At 32.4% G+C, this 21,807-nt stretch overlaps 2 protein-coding genes across 2 annotated transcripts; one reads left to right on the top strand and one right to left on the bottom strand.

Moving 5' to 3' along the window:
- Positions 1-724: 724 nt before the first annotated feature.
- LOC120359157 lies at positions 725-7,363 on the top strand. Its single transcript, XM_039455731.1, has 6 exons — positions 725-5,647; positions 5,735-5,872; positions 6,089-6,181; positions 6,254-6,425; positions 6,499-6,664; positions 6,743-7,363. The coding sequence occupies exon 1, from the start codon at positions 1,976-1,978 to the stop codon at positions 2,894-2,896; it is 921 nt and encodes a 306-aa protein (XP_039311665.1). The 5' UTR covers positions 725-1,975; the 3' UTR covers positions 2,897-5,647; positions 5,735-5,872; positions 6,089-6,181; positions 6,254-6,425; positions 6,499-6,664; positions 6,743-7,363.
- A 1,196-nt stretch (positions 7,364-8,559) lies between these two features.
- On the bottom strand, positions 8,560-10,056 carry LOC105207027 (protein ALP1-like). Its single transcript, XM_011176473.3, has 2 exons — positions 9,647-10,056; positions 8,560-9,492 (listed from the first exon to the last, which is right to left on the bottom strand). Exons 1-2 carry the CDS (start codon positions 10,034-10,036, stop codon positions 9,013-9,015), a joined length of 870 nt encoding a protein of 289 aa, XP_011174775.1. The 5' UTR covers positions 10,037-10,056; the 3' UTR covers positions 8,560-9,012.
- Between the last annotated feature and the right edge of the window lie 11,751 nt (positions 10,057-21,807).

Here is a 21,807-nt window from a genome sequence, read left to right as displayed (position 1 = left end):
ATAAATGCACGTGGTGGACATTTTGAACATCGAGACTGAACAACATGCGTATGCACAAAGGTGACGGCAAGGGGAACCACCTTATGAAAGCACCCCGACAAAGGTGACGGCGAGGGGAACCACCTTAAAAAAGCACCCCGATAAGGTGTAAGTACGATCTTGTTACCTACACGTGGTACACCTTAGGTAACGCTAATACCTACAGGCGGCACCGATTATTTCGTTTTTACATTTTAAAAATGTTACTTTGACTTATACCTTTATGCCCAAGATCGATCTCAAGGTCGAATTCAAGATCGAATTCAAGATCATCATCAGGTTGATCCCTCGAAATCATGCAAATTTTGTCTGAGCCATTTTTTTGTACAAACACATCCCTACGTTTTAAAAGGGTGGGACGGGTGGTCTGAAACAGGTATATTTTTCATTGCATTTTCTTGTAGTCGATTTCGAGAGCTTTCCAAAACACTATAAATAAGTTTATTTTGGTTAAGGACTTTCCGAGTTATGACGCTTGAAGGTTACAGTACACCGTAACTTTCAAGCCTCACAACTCGGAAAGTACTCAACAAAAATAAACTTTCTTATAGTGTTTTGGAAAGGTCTTGACACCAGCTATTAGATTCTGGAACCAAAAATGAGGTGTCCTATTTAAAAAAGTTAATGTTATTTTGATCTGACCTTGGCGACGCCATCCAAGGTCAAACTGATAAAATCAGTAAATAGATCTTTTAAAACCCTACAACTTTTGTCTGAAACATTTTTCTTTAAAATGTCGCGTTTACGAAAAAATCGGGTGGGACGGGTGGTCTGGGTCACCCGGTATAATTTATATGTTTCACAATATAGCAATATGTTACCATTTTACTACAAACGCATAACTGCAATTATATATGAAATATTTCCAGTAAAAAATTATGTTTTATTTGTATTATTTGTGAGAACAATAATTGAGCAATTTATTCGATGTATGTTAATTTAACATTATGTAGTTGTAATGTATATATGAGATAGTTGCATTTTTATGCTGCATTAAATATGCATATTATCATTCAAAGTACACAACATTTTGTTGAAATAAAACGATGCGAATCATCATTTAAATGACCCTGAAATTCTAATTGCACGTAAAAAAAATTTCAACGGTCCGACATATTCATCCGAATTTGAGCAATATAAAACTATTGAAGTAAAAAATACAGTTTTTAGTACTTCATTGAGAAATAATTGTTGCATGTTAGACGATTTGTCAATATGTATAATTATTAATATTAAAAAAAAAATGATACCATAATGTTTGCAATAAAAAAATTTAAAAATACAACTAGTTTTTTTAATATTGGAATACCTTCAGAAATTGATTTTTTTCAATGTAGTAATTTAACTGATGAAATATTTTTTGTGTCACTCCAAGAGGTTAAATCTAAGTGCCTTCGAATGCCTTTGCAATTAGTAAATACTGAAACAAACAGTAATACTGCCATTTTTCCTAATAACATAAATTATAACGATGACATTCTCCTTCAATCAAAGCAATATGTTGTATGTACAATGCAACATTTTTTCTGATGGATAAAATTTATTAAATTCAAAATTTTTAAATATATTTTGTCTTTATATTGTCAGACATGGTCACTTTTCTTATTTTTTTAAAAACAAGTAACTTTGTCTCACTTTAGAAAAAAAAGGTTCCATGTATTATGTTTCTTACTTGTTTTCCGAAATTTTTTATTGACTTTTACTTTGGGATTAATATTTTCAATCTCATAAATTTATTATAAGACAGTACATAATATAATTAGTACATAAATATTTCATTTTTAACATACAATTTTCCAAGAAAACTTACCTTTTTTACTCTTTTTTTTTTTAGATAAACTTACTATTCTCATTTATTTTTTAACCATAAAACTCGCTTTTCTCACAATTTTTGAGCAACTGACTTGCGCCCATGTCTGTATTTTGATTAATTTGTATGTTTATTTTCAATTTATTTGTAATATTTTTAATTCTGATCTATTGGCCTTTTATTACTCTAAATCTAATTAGGAATAGCATTACATTAGCAATGAAACCACCAAAAAGAGGAATAACAAAATCTGCGAGATATCAAACTACAGAATCCTCAGATGATGGTGAAAATGTAACTATAGAGAAATACGATTTAACCAAAGACGAAGTTCACAATGAGGTGGAAAGTGATGTACTAGCACAAAGTCAAGTTTTCGTTGAGACACAGCATGTACTGAATAAAAAAGATGATGAAAATAACTCACTTCTTTTAAATCGTAATCAATTACCAAACAATAAATCATCTATTCGATCTCACGTGATATTAGACCTTCCACTCGAAAATTTAAAAGCTTCATCATGTCTAGTTATCACAATGAACCAACGAGTGAGGCCCGATTGCGCACATAAACTATCGGACACAAGAGCATTTCCCAATCGGACACGGATCCGATCGGACACGGATCCTATTGCACACGGATCCGATCGGACACGGACTCGATCGGACACGGACCTGATCGGACACGGACCCGTTTGGACACAAACCCGATCGGACACAGTAATAAACGGACACATATCGTTACAATCGGACACGGACTCGATTGCCCACAGACCCGATTGCACACGGACCCGATTGCCCACAGACCCGATTGCACACGGATTCGATTGTACACAGACCCGATTGCATACGACTCGATTGCACACCGACCCGATTGCGCACCGATCCTATTGCTCACCGACCCGATTGCGCACGACCCGATTGCCCCCCGACTCGATTGCGCACCGACCCGATTGCGCACGAACCCGATTGCACACGGACCCGATTGCACACGGATCCGATTCTACACGAAAAAAAAAATATTTTAAGAACAGAAATATCGTCTGACGAAAATACAGTTAAGAAATAATGTAAATATAAAATTTTTTGGTGTATGTACTTTAAGTATCCAAGATGATTCATGTGACGCTTTAGTGCGAATATCAGCTGTTTTGTTAATAAACGAAAAATATTTATCTCTTACAACAAAAGTAAGTTCAGAATGAATCGCAATGAAGCTTTGCACATATCATCCTGAATATTTAAAGTATATAAATGTTTACACACAAAAATTGAAACCTTTATATGTTTTTAAACAACTTAATTTGTAATAACAAAGCAAAATAAATCGTAAAAAAGTATTATTAAAAAAAAATATTCGTCGTTTTTTACATAATGCAATATAATTTATTTAAAATATAAACGGATTAATACATTCATTTTATCATGAGATACATGTTTCAAACAATAATTGTTCGAAACTACACATTGCATTGACGGGAAAGCCATTACAACAATGACTTAACGACAGATCTGTTCGAGCGGCATACATTTTTCCTGAATAATGTGACATACGCCTTCGAGGATGAAAAAAAGATCACAATAGCTTTTATTATGTTTATTCGACCTAATTAGCTTTATTTTGTGATCATGTTCATTTACAATTCATCAATCAAAATAGTTAGAAGATATGAAGAGTAGCATTCATATGTTGCAATGTATGTTATATTATTTACATCATTTACATGAAAGCAACAAATCGAATATAAATCAAATGTTTTCGTAAAATTCACATTTTTATTATGTGGTTCTAACATTTATTTCTTTAATAAAACCAAGGGACGTAACCTCATAACCTTACACCTGTCAAACTCCATGAAAAAGAGCGAGAGTGAATCATACATGAACATTAGGTGAAAGCTCTCAATGTTAATAACATTGTTATATTGCTTCTATCTAATGTTTATGTATAATTCACTCTCGCTCTTTTTCATGTAGTTTGACAGGTGTAAGGTTATGAAGTTATGTCCCTTGGTTTAATTAATGAAATAAATGTTAGAACCACATAAAAGAAATGTGAATTTTATGAAAACGTTTGATTCATATTCAATTTGTTGCTTTCATGATCCAGGTGTAAATGATGTAAATAATATAACATACATTGCAACATATGAATGCTACTCTTCATATCTTCTAACTATTTTGATTGATGAATTGTAAATGAACATGATCACAAAATAAAGCTAATTAGGTCGAATAAACATAATAAAAGCTATTGTGATCTTTTTTCATCCTCGAAGGCGTATGTCACATTATTCAGGAAAAATGTATGCCGCTCGGACAGATCTGTCGTTAAGTCATTGTTGTAATGGCTTTCCCGTCAATGCAATGTGTAGTTTCGAACAATTATTGTTTGAAACATGTATCTCATGATAAAATGAATGTATTAATCCGTTTATATTTTAAATAAATTATATTGTATTATGTAAAAAACGACGAATATTTTTTTTAATAATACTTTTTTACGATTTATTTTGCTTTGTTATTACAAATTAAGTTGTTTAAAAACATATAAAGGTTTCAATTTTTCTGTGTAAACATTTATATACTTTAAATATTCAGGATGATGTGTGCAAAGCTTCATTGCGATTCATTCTGAACTTACTTTTGTTGTAAAAGATAAATATTTTTCGTTTATTAACAGCTGATATTCGCACTAAAGCGTCACATGAATCATCTTGGATACTTAAAGTACATACACCAAAAAATTTTATATTTACATTATTTCTTAACTGTATTTTCGTCAGACGATATTTCTGTTCTTAAAATATTTTTTTTTTTCGTGTAGAATCGGATCCGTGTGCAATCGGGTCCGTGCGCAATCGGGTTCGTGCGCAATCGGGTCGGTGCGCAATCGAGTCGGGGGGTATAGATGTTCTGCGTATCTATAAAAATAGCTCGAGCTTATTACTACGTCTGGAGGATGTTTGAGGAAGAAACGACGCAATATATGAACGTTTAACAAGAATAGGAACTCTTTTAATAATCTTTCTGATACTCAGTACAATATGGCACGTGGTAAGTGAATGGTTCGACTCGTAACTCGTAACTGTCTTTTTCTCTCTCTCTGGTGTTCATAAAAGCATTCAATCCGGCTTGTCCAATAGGCGTACGCCACAGGGGCAATCAGGTCGTGCGCAATCGGATCGGTGAGCAATAGGATCGGTGGGCGATTGGGTCGGTGCGCAATAGGGTCGGTGCGCAATCGGGTCGGTTTGCAATCGGGTCGTGTGCAATCGGGTCTGTGTGCAATCGAGTCCGTGTGCAATCGGATCTGTGGATAATCGGGTCCGTGTGCAATCGGGTCTGTGGGCAATCGAGTCCGTGCGCAATCGGTTCCGTGTTCGATTGAAACGATGTGTGTCCGATTATTACTGTGTCCGATCGGGTTTGTGTCCAAACGGGTCCGTGTCCGATCAGGTCCGTGTCCGATCGAGTCCGTGTCCGATCGGATCCGTGTGCAATAGGATCCGTGTCCGATCGGGTCCGTGTCCGATTGGGAAATGCTCTTGTGTCCGATAGTTTATGTGCGCAATCGGGACAGTCCCGAACCAACAATCTCAAAGCAACATGATATGTCTCATTTCAATGTATTGTACAATCCTGTGGCCTCAACGTCTTCAACGGTAATTTCTAATGCTCAATATGAACCAACAAACTCAAGCTTGGTATTTCATCAATCAGAAACATACAAAGAAGATGAACTTTGTACTAAAAAAGTATTGATAACCAACACTATGATTACTTGAGCAATAAACTGTAAATATTTTTTATTTATGAATTGCATTTAATATAATTTATTTATATATTGTATTTAATTTAATGTAATGATTTATTTTTATTCAGGGCAGAAACCACATTAAAAACTTATAAACGAAATAATACACCAAAGTTACATTTGTACAATAAATTACAAACAGGCAATGAAAATGTACCTGAAAAAATATATTACAATTTGGATGCCAAAAAACTTGTGGACAAACGGTAAATATATTTTAAAATTCAAAAATTTGCCATTATATATAGGTTGCGTTCGAAATTTCTAATCGTAAGTTAGAGTAACTTTGAGTGACCCATCAGAATGAAGAAATCTTGAGATTTCTTAACATTTCTTCATCCTAATTGGTCACTCAAAGTTAATCTATCCGACGAGTAGAATTTTTGAACATATAAGTCCTTACATGTACATATTTTTTTTAGAACAAAAACAGAAGTTAATGTTCATTCTCCAGTATATACTCCAGCAGAAAAAAAAGATATTGAATTTACCTCACCTATAGCTGAAGATTTTCGGTAAAAATTCGAATTTTTCTTTATTAAAACTTTATTCAGTAGATTATTACAAAGCATACATTTTTTTTATAGTCGGTTATATAAATGGATGGATACAAGATTTGCAAATATCGAAGAAATTATACGAAATTCTTTAAAATCACAAAAGAAGGAAAAATGTTGGTCCAAACCTTCATTTCTTCCTTTTACAAGTGAAGAAATTTTGCAATTTGATAATGTAAAAGAGTCAATTTATAACGAAGTTGTAAGTATTAAATGAAAAGAGAGAAAAATATTCTAAATTGTTAATTTCAAATTTTATTTTTTATACGTATTAGGTTTGTTATTTATAATATATTGGAGGATTTTCATTAAAAGAAGCATTAAATTTATGCTTAAAAGAAACGGTCGAAGACGAAGTTATGTCTTCTTTTACTTTCTATGACAATAAAGAAGAAGGAATTTATTCATTTTTTAAAACAAAACTTTGCTCAGCCATTTAAGGTTAATTTTATTTCTACTACTTATAAATGACAAATGTATCTAAAATGTCATGTGATAAATAATTTTTTAATTTTTCAGAAGCACTCTCCGAGAATAAACATTTTCAGATACAAAGTGGTACGTAGTTCCGTCACGATATGATTGAAGCCATTCGTAACGCTAAACAACATAAAAGAAATACAATCAATAAAAAGGAAAATAGAGGGAAACGTTATATCAGAGAAGAAGAAATGCAAAGAATTTTTATGCAGCGTCAACAAAAGCATTTGCGAAAAGAGTAATAATATAGAAAAGTCAAGAGAAATGATATAGAAAAAAGGAGAAAAAGAATTAAATTATCGAAGAAAGTTTAAATTTTGTTACACAAGTATTATTTTAAAGATTTATTTTATTTGTTTCTTATGTAATTTTTATATTAATATTAATTTTTATATCTTAAAAATTTTATTTCTTTTAAATTTAAGTGTAACTTAAGTGTGTTTCAATAATAATTTCAATAATTTTAACAATATCAAAAGATTTTTTACATAGCATTTATAATGGAAACATTTTTTCTTGCATCGCCTATTATTTTTTTATTATACACTAAGTATATTACAAATTTGTCTATTATATATTTTATAGAATGTTTGTTAGATTTTCATGCAAGGAAATATTAAACCTTATTGTAAAATTCAATAAATTATCTTAATAAAAAAATGTGTATAAATTTTATTGTCACTATTTATAATCACACTATTTCTGAATAAATAAGCAGCATATTGCCGCAATTTTTGCAACATCAGATGCACTCTTCCATATGCTGCAAACATATATAAGATTAAGCACACTCCATTTATAATTAAATAAACAGCATATTGCCGCAATTTTTGCAACATCAGATGCACTGTTCCATATGCTGCAAACACGTATAAGATTAAGCACACTCCATTTCTAATTAAATAAACAGCATATTGTCGCAATTTTTGCAGCATGAAAAGCCATCTTTTATATGCTGATAACATTTATCTCATTTGGCGACGCATCTTGACGTCTTTATGCAAGCATTTTCAATCGGCAAATTTCGGTAATATGCAGACAATATGCCGAAATTTGTCTATCTGGGGTCATACGCTAATTAATTCTTATTGTAATTTGAAAACTAAGCTCCGGACAAATTTTTGCAAAAAAAAAAAATCGTCTCAGAATTCGATTACGAATATGCCAGCTTCGGGACCAATAGGTTATTTTGAATCACCCTGTATATATACACATATATATATATATATACATATATATATATATATATATGGGGCATTCTCCGTCAAAAAGGCCACCTCTGCTGCCCATTTCAATTTTTGAGATAAAATGTTCGAAAAGGGCTTAAAATTTGTAGCAATTTGGAGTCAAGCAAAAGTATATCCTATATTAATATTTAGTTTATTAAAAATTTTATAAAATTTACCTCGTATTAAAAATCAATGTTATTTCAGAAAGAAAAGTAGACAAAACAAGTGACAAATTAAATGAAGCCGTTATCGCAGCGTTACGAGACAATAAACAACCTGATGGAGTTGACGGATTTTTACTACTATTAGGTGAAGGGTTAAGAAAATTGCCTTACAGAGAACGAACGAAATTACAACTACAATTTCTTAACATGGTTATGAAGGAGCAAAACAAATTTGATCAGCCAATGTGAACGCGTTTAAACATCCACCATGCATTTGCGAATACACCGTTCTAATTTTACAAGCGTTCTAATTTTATTATTATTTGGATATTGGTATTTATTATTTAAATTTCTAAGCACTTTTCCTACAAAGAGATTTATCTACAGTCAATGACTACTAGAGAAGATAGTTTATTAATTGTTTATTGGTAATGATATTACACTGTACACGTAGCTTAGAGTAGAGATAATTGTGTGAATAAGAGAGAGAGAGAAAAAGAGAAATGCTATAACTGCCTTGTTTTTTTTTCTATCAAACGTTACTTTGTCTATTCTTACTATATATATGTTTGTGATATAGATACATATTGTTTCTATGTTCGGGTTGTCTCGAAAGGTGGAGGCTCCTGCGCACCTGTAATTTGAAAAGATTGTTTATTAAATGAAGTTATTTTTAAACAAAATGTATTTGTCATTACCTGTTTTTATTACAAATTAAAAATCATTCTGCAACGCTTTCTCCCACTGATAAGATAATGCACCAGTACTTTGAAAGTATGTTGAAAACGCTTGTCTGATTGTAGTAGCATTGTTATTACTTCGACCTCTACAAAGTGGTATATTGCAAATACCATGATGTATATCCGAATTTTCTGTAATTAAATGTAAATATGTTTTTTTTCTGGTTAAATTTTCTTCATTTTGGATGATAAAATTGTGCAATGCTACAGTTGCTTGTATAATTTTGCGTGCATTGCTGATGTTTGCAATGATTGGCTTTCGATATATTCTCCATTGATTCGCCAACATGCCAAAAGCACTTTCTTCTTGCACGGCTTAGTCTATAATTAAATATCTTTTTTCCAATGTCGAGTTTTCCACTTCGTGGATATGGCCTCATCATATACATCGATAATGGAAAAGCCTCATCTGCTACCAATACATATGGTAAAGCTGGTCCATTATTTTCGATCTGTCTCGGAGTTGGCAGTTTGAATGAATTAGCTTCAAAACGTTTCCCGATTTCGCTGTTACGGAAGACTCCTCCATCACTTTGTCTTCCTGTCGCACCAATATCGACTACTGTAAAACAATAGTTTGCATCGCTGATTGCCAGAAGATTAATACTGAAATGACCTTTGTAATTATAATATGTTGATCCGCTATTTGGTGGAGCCTGTAAAAGGAAAGAACACATATTCTTTTATCATAATTTATATTATTTGAATTATGTACACAACAAATATTTTAACGTTTAACAAACTTTTATCTTTTGTTAATAAAATTTTTACGTTATATAAATAAATTTAGAATTACATTTGGTTATGTACCTGAATTTGTACATGCTTTCCATCAATGGCCCCTATACAATTTGGAAAATTCCACAAACGTTCAAATTCATTGGCTATAGCTTTCCAACTCTCTTGATTATTCTTAAGAAGAACTGAATCCTTGAGGCAATTCCAAATAACTTCACAAGTCTCGGATATTATTTTTGAAATTGTATTGTGTCCAACTCTGAAGGCATATGAAAGGGAGTTCATACTATCCCCTGATGCTAAATAGCGCAATGTAATTTGGAGCCGAATGATAGGTGAAATAGGTTCGCGAATAACGTTTTGTTTAGCAATAATAGGTCGAACTAATGCCAATAGTTTTTCAAATAGTTGATGTGGCATTCTAAAATAATCTAGATATTTTTCTGTGTCTTTGGCCACCATTTCCTTAACAAGATTATCGCTTGCTCCTTGTTGCAATCTCCTTTCAGCGTTAAATATAGGTCGCACCCAAAATTGTCATTTCCTTTTATTTTTTTCATTTGTAATTGCAATGTTGTATAATACATATAATTTTGAAATCTTGCGGCGTAGCTCCTGCTTTTTAAATGCACACGTACCTTTATTTAAAGAGTTTATTAATAAACCAATAATTAAATGTAACTTTTCCGACTTCATAATTAATAATAATTGTTTTTTACGGAGTGTTAATTGACACGTAGTTATTCGCCGTAGTTATTCGTCAATTGTGACCGGTATATGATGGAGTTTTTTAACTTTGATGTACATGTATATGCGATTCCGATCCGCAGAAGTTTGAATGCCTATGTCCCATGCTGCGGAAAATGCGGAAGCGTAATCTGCGCGAGCCAATAATATACACTGATTTTGATAGATACAATAGAAAGATCTATGGGAAAAACATTGCGATTGGCAGATGACAATTACGCATCCGCAAGTTCCGCTCCATGGGACATAGGGAAATACAATTCAGCGGAACGTTCTTGACGGAATATTTGTAGGACCAATCATGAGCGTTCCGCCAATTCCGCATTGCGCACGTTCCGCATCCATGGGACTCCAGCCTGAAAGATATCCCGATAATCCCGTAACAGCACCAAAAAGTACCAGCGTTACATATTATATAGAAAGTATTAAAAAGTAAAGAGGTACAAACTAGAGAGGAAAGAAAGTAGAAAAGACAGGTAATTGGGGGCGGATATAGGGGAAAAAGAATTGAGGAGATATTGTAAAACATAAGTAGAAAGAACAGGAATAAGGAATAGGTTAGGGCGAACAATGAGGCAGGAGAATCCGGGAGGGCCGGTAAGGTAGGAATTAAACATGGAAGGTAAAGAAAACGAAAAGGGCAAAAAGAAAGAGTGTTAGAAGAATAGGTTAGAAAAATAAAATAGTAGAAATAAAGACAGAAACAGCTATAGGAAAGAAAAGGCGACAGGTAATGCAAGAAATCAGACAGAATGATTTATGGAGAATGAGTGGCATATTGTAAATGAGAGAAAGAATGAATGAAAGAAGATTGGAAGTGTTAGTTTTATTACGTGAAGAAATTAGTTGTTATTCACAGATTGTAAATTTTATTTAATCAGCGGACACAATTTACAGAACGTGTTGTCACAACGAGATAGATTTACGAAGTGAAGAGAATTACAATGAAAGTGATGTTGTTGATAACGTTACATAGTAACTAATCATAATTGTTTTTAAAATTAGTGCTATCATACGGCGCGTCCCGATAGCGCACATCTCGATAGCACACAAACCACTCACAATAGGCCTGTTCGTGTTGCTGCCCTTTTTGAATTAATTTCTTTGTCGTCTCTCTCTTTCTTACGATTGAATATATATTTATCTCATCTCGAGTGCAAAAATTTTTGGAGATTTCAAGCAACTAGAACAAACCTAATGGCAGATGCCTAGAGATTTTCCGTAGGTTGGGTTAGATAAGTCAAGATGATTGGTTGGTGGGCTATCGGGATGTGCGCTATCGGAACCTTCCCGCTATCATAGATTCATCTCATACAAAAATACGTTTCACTACAGATGCAAACTAAATTTAAACTATTAACTACTTGCAATCTTGATTTCAATAAGTATTATATATTACAATCTTGCATTCCTCCACTTCAAAAATCAAGGTTGCAAAAAAAATATTTTTTTTTAAGTATCATTCTCTTAAATTATTTCTTCGTTACAAAAGTCTATTTTATTTCGTGATACCCCTTAGTAAGTGCATTAGCTAGCATGCTTTCGGACGGTACATAATCTAAATTCAACATTTTATTTATAATCAATTCCTTAACAAATTTATATTTCGTATAAATATGTTTTGTCCTTGCGTGAAAGTTACTTGTGTGTAATAAATTTATCGCGCTTTGATTATCTGAAAAAAGGTTAATCCACTCACAAACTCATTATTTATCTCATTGATTAATCTTTTTAGCCAAACTAATTCTTGAGGTGTTACTGCAATCGCGATGTATTCTAATTCTGTAGTTGACAAAGAAATTTATTGCTGTTTTTTGGAAGACCAAGAAATTGCATTATTACCTAATAAAAATACGTAATTATTGATCGATCATCTAGTATCTTTGTCACCTGCCCAATTCACAGTAACCGCATTTGATAATTTTAAACCATCAAATTCTAATCGCAGATTCAATGTACCTTTTAAATATCTGAGAGTTCGTTTTAGCGCCGTCCAGTGTGCAATACCTGGATCTTCAACAAAAGATTCTAACGAGGTTATTGTACTTCCTAAATCAGGACGTGTAGCTTGATAAAGGTAGATTAAACTGCTTATAGCTTTCCTATAAGGGATTTTCTTCATCTCTTTTCTTTCTCTGATATTTCTGAGTGACATCTCCTTAGACAGTTCTTGATCGATGTCTAGTGGTGTTTTTGCTGTACTGCAATCTTTCATATTGAAACGTTATGGAATCTTTTTAATATAGTGTTAAAGTAGGAGTGTGTACATTTATATTAGGCGATTTGTAGCGTGGCGCTATCTATACGGAGAAAAGGTATGTTAGTGTAGCGAGCGTCTTCTTCCTATGCATACGCTTCTCTTCGGTACAAAGAGTCGTCGGATGAACATGTTGAAACACGTGACTGTATTTCTTTATTAAATATAAGTGTTCATATATTAACAAACGTGTGTAATCTGAATACCTAAATCCATGAAACGGCTCAGTATTTATTATAACATGGTAGCAGAGGTCCGTGGTTAAGAAACAGAAGGAAAAGAAAATAAGCGTTTCAAGAGAAAATGATGAAATTGACTGAGGTTCACGGAATACCAGTGTTTGACGGAGGAGACTATGGCAGTTGGAAGAAGAGGAACACGATGTTCTTGAAAATGAAAAAATGTGACATTGTAATAAAGAGAGAAAAGATAAGTACAGACAAAAACGAAGAATGGGAGGAGAATAATTTGAAAGCCATAAATTATATCTATAGTGCAATCACAAATAAACAATTAGAATTTGTGAGTGACAAAGAATCAGCGTACGAAATTATTAAGAAGTTTGATGAGATGTACCTGAAAGAGTCAACGGCTCTGCAAATCGTATTAAGAAACAGATTAGAAAAAATTAGGCTTAAGGACTACAGTGACTCTGCAACGTTCTTTAGCGAATTTGAAAAATCCGTGAACGAACTGAAAGCAGCAGGTGCAAAGGTCGAAGAAAAGGAAAAACTTAACTATATGTTAAGGACACTACCGGAATCCTACAGCTATATCGGAGATCTAATCGATACACTAAACCTGAAGATCAAACCGTAGAATATGTTAAAAGCAAAATTAAAATGCTTGAACTGAAAAATCAAGAAAGTGAAAGTGCAAGTTCAAAATCAAATGCATTTGTTACAGAAACTAAACAGAATCGAGAATGGAGAGATCCGAAGGATCAAGGATGTTTCAATTGTGGAAAGTTTGGACATTATAAAAAAGACTGTATGGAGAGCAGCAGGGGTTCATGGCGTGGAACAAGCCGTGGCAGCAGCCAGCGTGGAAGAAGCCAGCAGCGAGGCACGTGGAGAGGTGGCGGCCATTACAGGCGCGGCAACAGCAACGGCCGAAGAGGATATTATAATCCACGTGGTGGAGGACAGCACTGGAAGCGAGACCAGAACGGACAGAAAGCAGCCGGGGGAGGAGTGTTCCACACTATAGTCGAAATAAACTCGTTGAATAGAGAGGTTAACGATAGAAATCAAATACATTGGCTTTTAGACAGTGGATGTACCGACCATATTATTAACAATGAAAATTATTTTAGCGAATATAAAACATTGAAGGAACCAATTAACGTTAAAGTCGCGGATGGTCGAATATTGCAAGCAACGAAAGTTGGAAAAGTAAATACTTTATTCCCAGTCTATGATAAAAAAATGAAAGTAACATTGTTTAATGTATTCTATGTAAAAGAAATGAAACAAAATTTAATTAGTTATTCTCAGGTAACAGAAAAGAATAAAATTGTATCAGCAGGTAATAATTCAAAGATTTATGATAAATTTAATAAACTTCTTGCAATAGCGTGGAAGGAAGGTAGATTATACAAAATGACAAGTTTCCTGTATGATGAATCAGAGGTTAATGTAACGAACAGCAATAATAAATTTGGTAACATGAGTGTGAAAGAAAAATGGCATCGTATTTTAGGCCATGTGAACTTTAACTATTTAAATACTTTGTGTAAGAATCAACTGTTAGACGGCATACCTAGTGAGATAGACTCTGAATATATGAAATGTAAAGTATGTATAGAGAACAAGATGCACAATTTATCTTTCGAGAATAATAGAAGTAGAGCCAAAGAAATTTTAGAAATTGTCCACACTGATTTGAATGGGCCACATAGAAATCTAGGTATGAACGGTGAAAAATATTTTATTTCTTTTATTGATGACTACAGTAAAGCGGCCAAAGTTTTTGCAATAAAATCCAAAGATGAAGTATATAAATGTTTAGTAGAATATATAAATGAGGTTGAAAATAAAACAGGAAAAACTATCAAGAAACTAAGATGTGATAACGGGAAGGAGTTTTTAAATAAAAATATCTATCAGTTAGTCAGAGAAAAGGGGATTGTTTTAGACCCGTGTCCACCGTATGTACATGAATTAAATGGAACAGCCGAAAGATATAACAGGTCAATTATGGACATAGCTAGATGTTTGTTAGCAGAAGCAAGAGTACATATTAGATTTTGGCCAGAGACAATTCTAGCAGCAGCTTATCTTAAAAACAGAACACTAGCAAACACTGTTGAAAAAAAGACACCTTATGAAATATTATTTAATAAGAAACCTAATGCGAAACATGTACGTATGTATGGTAGTAGGGTATTTGTACGTGTACCTGAACGAAATAGATCTACAAAATGGGACAGAAAAGCTGATTTAGGAATTTTGCTAGGTTACAATGAAGTTGGATATAGAATATTAATTAATAATAAAATTGTAATTGCAAGACATGTTGATATAGTAGAAAATGATATAAGATGTATAGGTTTTGAAGAATGTGAAGAGTTAAACAATTCTGTAAAGGGAAAGGAAAATTTAGAAGACTGTTCAGAGACGGATGGGGAGCAGGAATTAGAATCAGACGAAAGTGAAACTGAGTGTGCAGGACAAAAGCAAAACGATGAACAGGTTGAAGGATTAAGAAGGTCAAACAGAGAAAAGAAAAAACCCATTAGATATGATGAAAACTATATTCATAATAACTGTATTTATATAAATTATTGTAGTGCAGATAGCCCGGATAATTTTGAGGAGGCGATGAATTGTAATGAATCTGAATTTTGGAAACAAGCAATGAACAAAGAATTTAATTGTTTAAGTAAAAACAAAACTTGGAGACTAGTTGATCAGCCAAAGAATAAGAAAGTCATAGATGTAAAATGGGTATTTACAAAGAAATCTGAAAATAATTTTAAGGCTAGGTTAGTTGTAAGAGGTTTTCAGCAAAAGGAAGTAGTAGACGATATATATTCACCAGTAGCTAAAATGCAAACACTCAAAATTTTATTATCTTATTGTTGCCAAAAGGGTTTAATTATAGAACAAATGGATGTAGAAACAGCATTTTTAAATGGTAAAGTTTTATCAGAAATTTATACTAAACAACCGAGAGGCTACGAAGATGGTTCAAATAAAGTTTGTAAATTGAAAAAAGCGCTATATGGTTTGCGAGAGAATCCACGAGCGTGGTATAAATGTTTTGATGAATTTATGAATAAGTTAGGATTTAAGCGAAGTAAATATGACTATTGTTTATATGTGCTGACTAGTGAAGATGATATAATATATTTGATAATATTTGTTGATGATTTATTGATTTGTTGTAAGAATAAAAAGAAAATAGTTGAAATTAAAAAATTATTGTCAAACAGATTTAGAATGAAAGATATGGGAAAAGTTAAATATTATTTAGGAATTAATATTGAGCATGATTATGAAACAAATGTTATGATTCTAGATCAGAAATCTTATATCGAATCACTAGCCAAAAAATATCAAATTGAAAATTCAAAATTATATAGTACACCGATGGAAAATAATCTAAAAGTGGAACAAGCAACTGTTGTATCTGATGATATACAATATAGAAATATAATTGGAGCACTTTTATACATTAGTTCAGGAACTAGGCCCGATATAAGTTTTAGCGTTAATTACTTAAGTAGATTCCAGAATTGTTACAACGCAACCCATTATAAGTATGCTTTGAGAGTGCTAAAATATTTATACCTAACAAAAGATTTAAAGTTAACATATAAGAAAAATGAAAAAACGGATATTCTTGATTGTTTTGTAGACGCAGATTGGGCGGGCGATAGTATAGACAGAAAGTCGACGTCAGGCTATATAATAAGACTCTTCGGTAACGTAATATTTTGGAAATCTAGAAAGCAGGGCAGTGTAACAAAGTCTTCCACCTCAGCCGAATATGTAGCGTTATCAGAGGCTGTAAGTGAAATAACATTTGTAAAAGATATTTTAGAAAATTTTGACCTTAAGATTGAAAAACCTATTAAAATGTACGAGGATAACTCAGGAGCTTTAAATATTGCAAAGTATGGAAATTTTACAAAGAACTCGAAATTCATAGAAGTCCATTATCACTTTGTGAATGAAAATTATATGAATATTTTGGAAATCTAGAAAGCAGGGCAGTGTAACAAAGTCTTCCACCTCAGCCGAATATGTAGCGTTATCAGAGGCTGTAAGTGAAATAACATTTGTAAAAGATATTTTAGAAAATTTTGTTATTGATATCATAAAGGTAGACTCTGAACAAAATATTGCGGATATATTTACAAAGTCAGTAAGTAAAGATAAGTTTGAAAAGTTTAGAGACATGTTAAATATAAGGTAATTCTGATGTTATGTATGAAAGGATGCTAATATAAATGTAAGGAGGCGTGTTAAAGTAGGAGTGTGTACATTTATATTAGGCGATTTGTAGCGTGGCGCTATCTATACGGAGAAAAGGTATGTTAGTGTAGCGAGCGTCTTCTTTCTATGCATACGCTTCACTTCGGTACAAAGAGTCGTCGGATGAACATGTTGAAACACGTGACTGTATTTCTTTATTAAATATAAGTGTTCATATATTAACAAACGTGTGTAATCTGAATACCTAAATCCATGAAACGGCTCAGTATTTATTATAACATATAGTCTTTTTGATCTAAGTTTATTCCCAAAACTCTTGATACGGCTCCTAGGTTTCGCATTTTAAATCTCTGTTCCAATTTCTCTATGATCTCTTTCTTTATTTTACTGTCGTTAGTAAATAGTAATAAATTGTTTACATACACTGCTAAATAAATTACATTATTATTCTCTTTTTTAATATATAAACTTTGATCTATTTCAGAGCATTTAAAGTTTAATTCTTTGAGTACTTTGTCTAGTTTCTTGTTCCAAGCATTTGCTCCCTGTTTCAATCCATACAAAGCCTTTTTCAATTTGCATACTTTTTCTTCCTCTCCTTTCTTAATGAAGCCTTCTGGTTGTTCCATGTAAATTTCTTCTTCTAGTTCTCCGTTTAAGAATGCTGTAACCACGTCGAGATGTTCGATATCATAGTCGTATTTTGCTGCAATTGCAAACAGGCATCTAAATGTTGTAAATTTTACTACAGGACAAAATACTTTGTTGTATTCTATACCTTCTATCTGTTTGTAACCTTTTACAACTAGTCTCGCTCTATATTGTTCTATCTTACCTTCTGAATTATGTTTTATTTTGAAAGTCCATTTTGATCTTAAGATTTTCTTGTCTTTTGGAGGGACGCTCAGTTTCCATATCTCGTTTCGCATTAGAGCTTCATATTCTTCATTCATAGCTGCCATCCAATTCTTATCTTGTAAAGCTTCTTGAGCATTAACTGGTTCATCTGAATTAACAGTGGATACGTTAAAACTTACATAATCTAACCAACCTTTTTGGTTTTCTTATTCGATCGCTTTGACAGATTTCTAAACTCTCTTGTCCTTCTGTGTTTTCTTCTTCAATTCTATCTTCTATATTTCTATTTTTACGATTTTCATCATTATTTAATTCTTCGTCATTATTCATTTCGTGAATTCTATTATCATTTTCTTCATTATCATCTTCATTATCATCTATGTTACTGTTTTGTTCTTTATTCTCAGATCCTACTTCCATTGAATCTAAATCCTCAGTAGAACTATTAGTGGCAGGTAATATTACTAAATCATTATTTGATAAAGTCTTTTCTTCTTCTTCATCTTCAGGTCTTTGTGTAGTTTTTTTCATTTTCTGTAATTCTATCTTCTTTATTTTTATCTTTTTTTTCACAAAAAATTACGTCTCTGCTTTTGAAAACTTTTCTCTTCTTTGCATCCCACAGTCGATATCCTTGCGTATGCTGTAAATATCCAAGAAAAATACAGGATTTTGATTTTTCATCCCATTTTAATCTCATTTCTTTTGGAATGTGTGTTAACGCTTTGCATTCAAATGTTTTTAAGTAAGATAGATCTGGTTTTCTTTCTGTCTATATTTTGTACGGTGTCCGATTGCTTAAACTTTTCGATGGTGAACGATTCAGTAGATAAACTGCTGTCGACAAAGCTTCTGCCCAAAATTTCTTTGAAAGTTCTGCATCCAAGAATAGGCAGCGCCTTTTCTCTACCACTGATCTGTTACTCCTTTCGGCTAACCCATTTTGTTGAGGTGTATAGGGAATGGTAAGCTGATGTTGGATCCCTTCCTCTTCCAGGAATATTTTAAATTCTTCATTGACTATCTACCGTTATCAAATCTTAAAGCTAAGATACTCTCTCCCTCTCGTTTTTTTCTCGACATATTTCTTTTATTTCTTAAAAGTCTCTAATGTTTCTGATTTACATTTCAAAAAATATGTGTTTAAATGTCTTGAATAATCATCAATGAAAAGAATAAAATATCTGCCCCCTCCGATCGACTTTATTTCCATCGGTCCGCAAATATCTGTATGTACTAATTCTAATAGTTTCAAAATTTTTCTTACCATATCGTTACTTTTAATGAAAGGTTGTCGCATCTGTTTACCTTTAATACATATTTCACAAGGTTCATCTCCCGGATCATTAAAATTTAATCCCTGCGCGTATTGATCTCGCAAAATCTTCATACTGTATCGGTTTAAATGTCCTAGTGCTTTGTGCCACAAAAAAGGACTGATTATCTCCAGGTAGAACACAAAAGTCATAATGATATCATCAGGATATCATCATGACTTTATTTCTCATTTAAAAGTCACCGATAAGAAATGACGCAAAAATGATTTAAATATGAAAAAGAAATTTACACTATATTATAGACAAAATCATTCCTTATAGTTTCCAAAATACTTAAATTGTTTTAATATATTGTTATAATAATATAAGGTAAATGACTATAACTTCGTCAGCGGATATAATTTCGTCAGGACTTCTTAAAATTGAATAAATTAAGCAATTTCGCACATGTCGACTATATTTCCCGATTTAAAACGATTTGAACACTTTTCATCGTCTCAATACAGAAATTTTAAACCGAAAGACGAATAAAAAAGAAGGATATATTTGTTTATCCTAACGCGGCGTTGCCGCGGCGCTACTGAGTAGTGGCAGTCACGCACAAGACTTAGTGACAAGCGGACGGGTCTTAAGGTTATAAATTTCGATTGGTAAGTAAATTTAGTTTTATGTTCATGATTTTACATAAATTAAGTTTGGATTAAATATAAAAAAAATTTTCATTCAACTTTTTACATTATTTATTTAAATAAAGTGAGTGACGAAATTATGTGTCCTTAAATTGTCTCGTGTCCCTTATTTCATCACACTGACGAAATTAAGTGAAAATGCTTACGGAGTAATTGTAAGTTTTTAAATGTGTAAAAAATATTTTAATTTTTTAAAATAATTTTTTTCAAAAGCGCTAATAGAGTTTACAATACTAAGATTAAATTTCGTCATAAAATTACCTTGCGTTTTATCAAAGTTATCTTTAATTTTTGAGATGTCAATTCGGTATGACGGAATTAGATACATTGTAGTTTTTACTCGAGTGGATATAACTTCGTCAAATACATTTTATTAATAAAAGTATAAAAAAAGAACAAACAAACGTCATTTCATGCCAGCGTTCACTTATTCTATCTTTGAATACTACCAACAATTATTATTTGTCCTTCTTATTAACGTGGAAAAGAAATAATATTGAATGACGATATTGTAAAAGTATTCAACTCGTTTATCGTTTTCACAAGTATTTATTCGTTCTTGTTACAAGAGCTTCGTATCTCTATCACCCAAGTACCACGAGTCAGTCTTCGCGTCCGATGCCCCAGGGGGCGAATGCATCTAACTCAAGCAACCAATCAGCGAGTTCGGCGCTTGAGGCTAGTGCGTTAATTCTCTACGGTGCGCCATCATGTTATGGCGGGTAATTTGAATGAAGTTAATCTGCGCAAGAGGCTCTTTCAATATTATATCCAATTTAAATGATATTTGTCCCTTATTTCGTCACTCGACAAAAATACACAGACAGAAAATATTACTTAATATCAAAATGTATTTATTCGAGAGGTATTAATCACCCATTTATTTGTATTAAAAATTTATATTTAATTTTATTTAATTGTAAACTTTAAATTTTTAATACAAATAAATGTGTGATTAGTATCCCTCAAATAAATATTTTTTTATATTAAGTAATTTTTCTGTCAGTGTAGATACTGACAGTATTAAATAAACTCAACTATTATGCCATACATTTTTTATTTTAATTAATATAACAAATAATTAAACTGATTTTACTATAATAAATTTAATCAACTCAATTGCTACGTTTATTTTTCTATTTATACCTGTATCTCATTTTTATAGAAGTTTTGAAGATGGAGGAACGGAAAAAGTCCCAAATCAAAAAAAAAGAAACCTAAACAAAATATGAATTACAACGAGCAAAACATAAAACCAGCTTTACAGCAAATTAGCAAAGGGATGTACGAACAGCAACTAGCTTTACAGCAAATTAGCAAAGGGATGTACGTAGCGCTTCGAAAGCATTTGGCATTCCCAGAACAACGCTTCAAGATAAAAAATTTGGACGACACCAACGATCAGTTGGAGCTCCTACTATATTGACACAAGATGAGGAAAAAGTTTTTACTAATTCGATAATCGAACTGGGAAAGCAAGGATTTCCAGTAACAAAAGATCAACTCTTATACAGTGTTTCCAAATACATGGCAGAGAATGGACGAAGCAATTGTTTCAAGGATGGAATTCCAGGGCGCCGATGGTATGAAAGTTTTTTAAATTGTCACAAAGAAATATTCAAAAGAGTACCTCAAAATTTGTCGACGGCTAGAGCAAACATAAATGAAGAAGGAGTTCGAAATTGGCATGCAAAAATCACGAACTTTTTTGAAGAATATGATCTCAACTAAGTTATAACTGACCCCAATCGTATTTTTAATTGCGATGAAACAGCTTTTTACTTTTGTCCAAAAAATAAATTTATTCTTGCTAAAAAAGGATCTAAGCAGATTTATAATAGAACAACTAATGATGAAAAGGAATGCCTGACAGTTCTTATTGGAGCATCAGCTACTGGATGTTTAATACCACCATTAAGGGGATGCTTAACATAGTCCTACCGACAAAACATGAATAATTTTC

Source organism: Solenopsis invicta, chromosome 12 (assembly GCF_016802725.1).
Source record: "Solenopsis invicta isolate M01_SB chromosome 12, UNIL_Sinv_3.0, whole genome shotgun sequence".
NCBI lineage: Eukaryota > Metazoa > Arthropoda > Insecta > Hymenoptera > Formicidae > Solenopsis > Solenopsis invicta.
The sequence above is the reverse complement of the archived record's forward strand: the minus strand, read 5'-3'. Positions and strand labels throughout refer to the sequence as shown.

Coding starts and splice junctions, on each gene's coding strand:
- LOC105207027 (XM_011176473.3), bottom strand. CDS start 10,036: ATGGTGGCCAAAGACACAGAAAAATATCTAGATTATTTTAGAATGCCA. Junction 9,493..9,646: donor GAAAGCATGTACAAATTCAG/GTACATAACCAA, acceptor TTCCTTTTACAG/GCTCCACCAAATAGCGGATC.
- LOC120359157 (XM_039455731.1), top strand. CDS start 1,976: ATGTTTATTTTCAATTTATTTGTAATATTTTTAATTCTGATCTATTGG.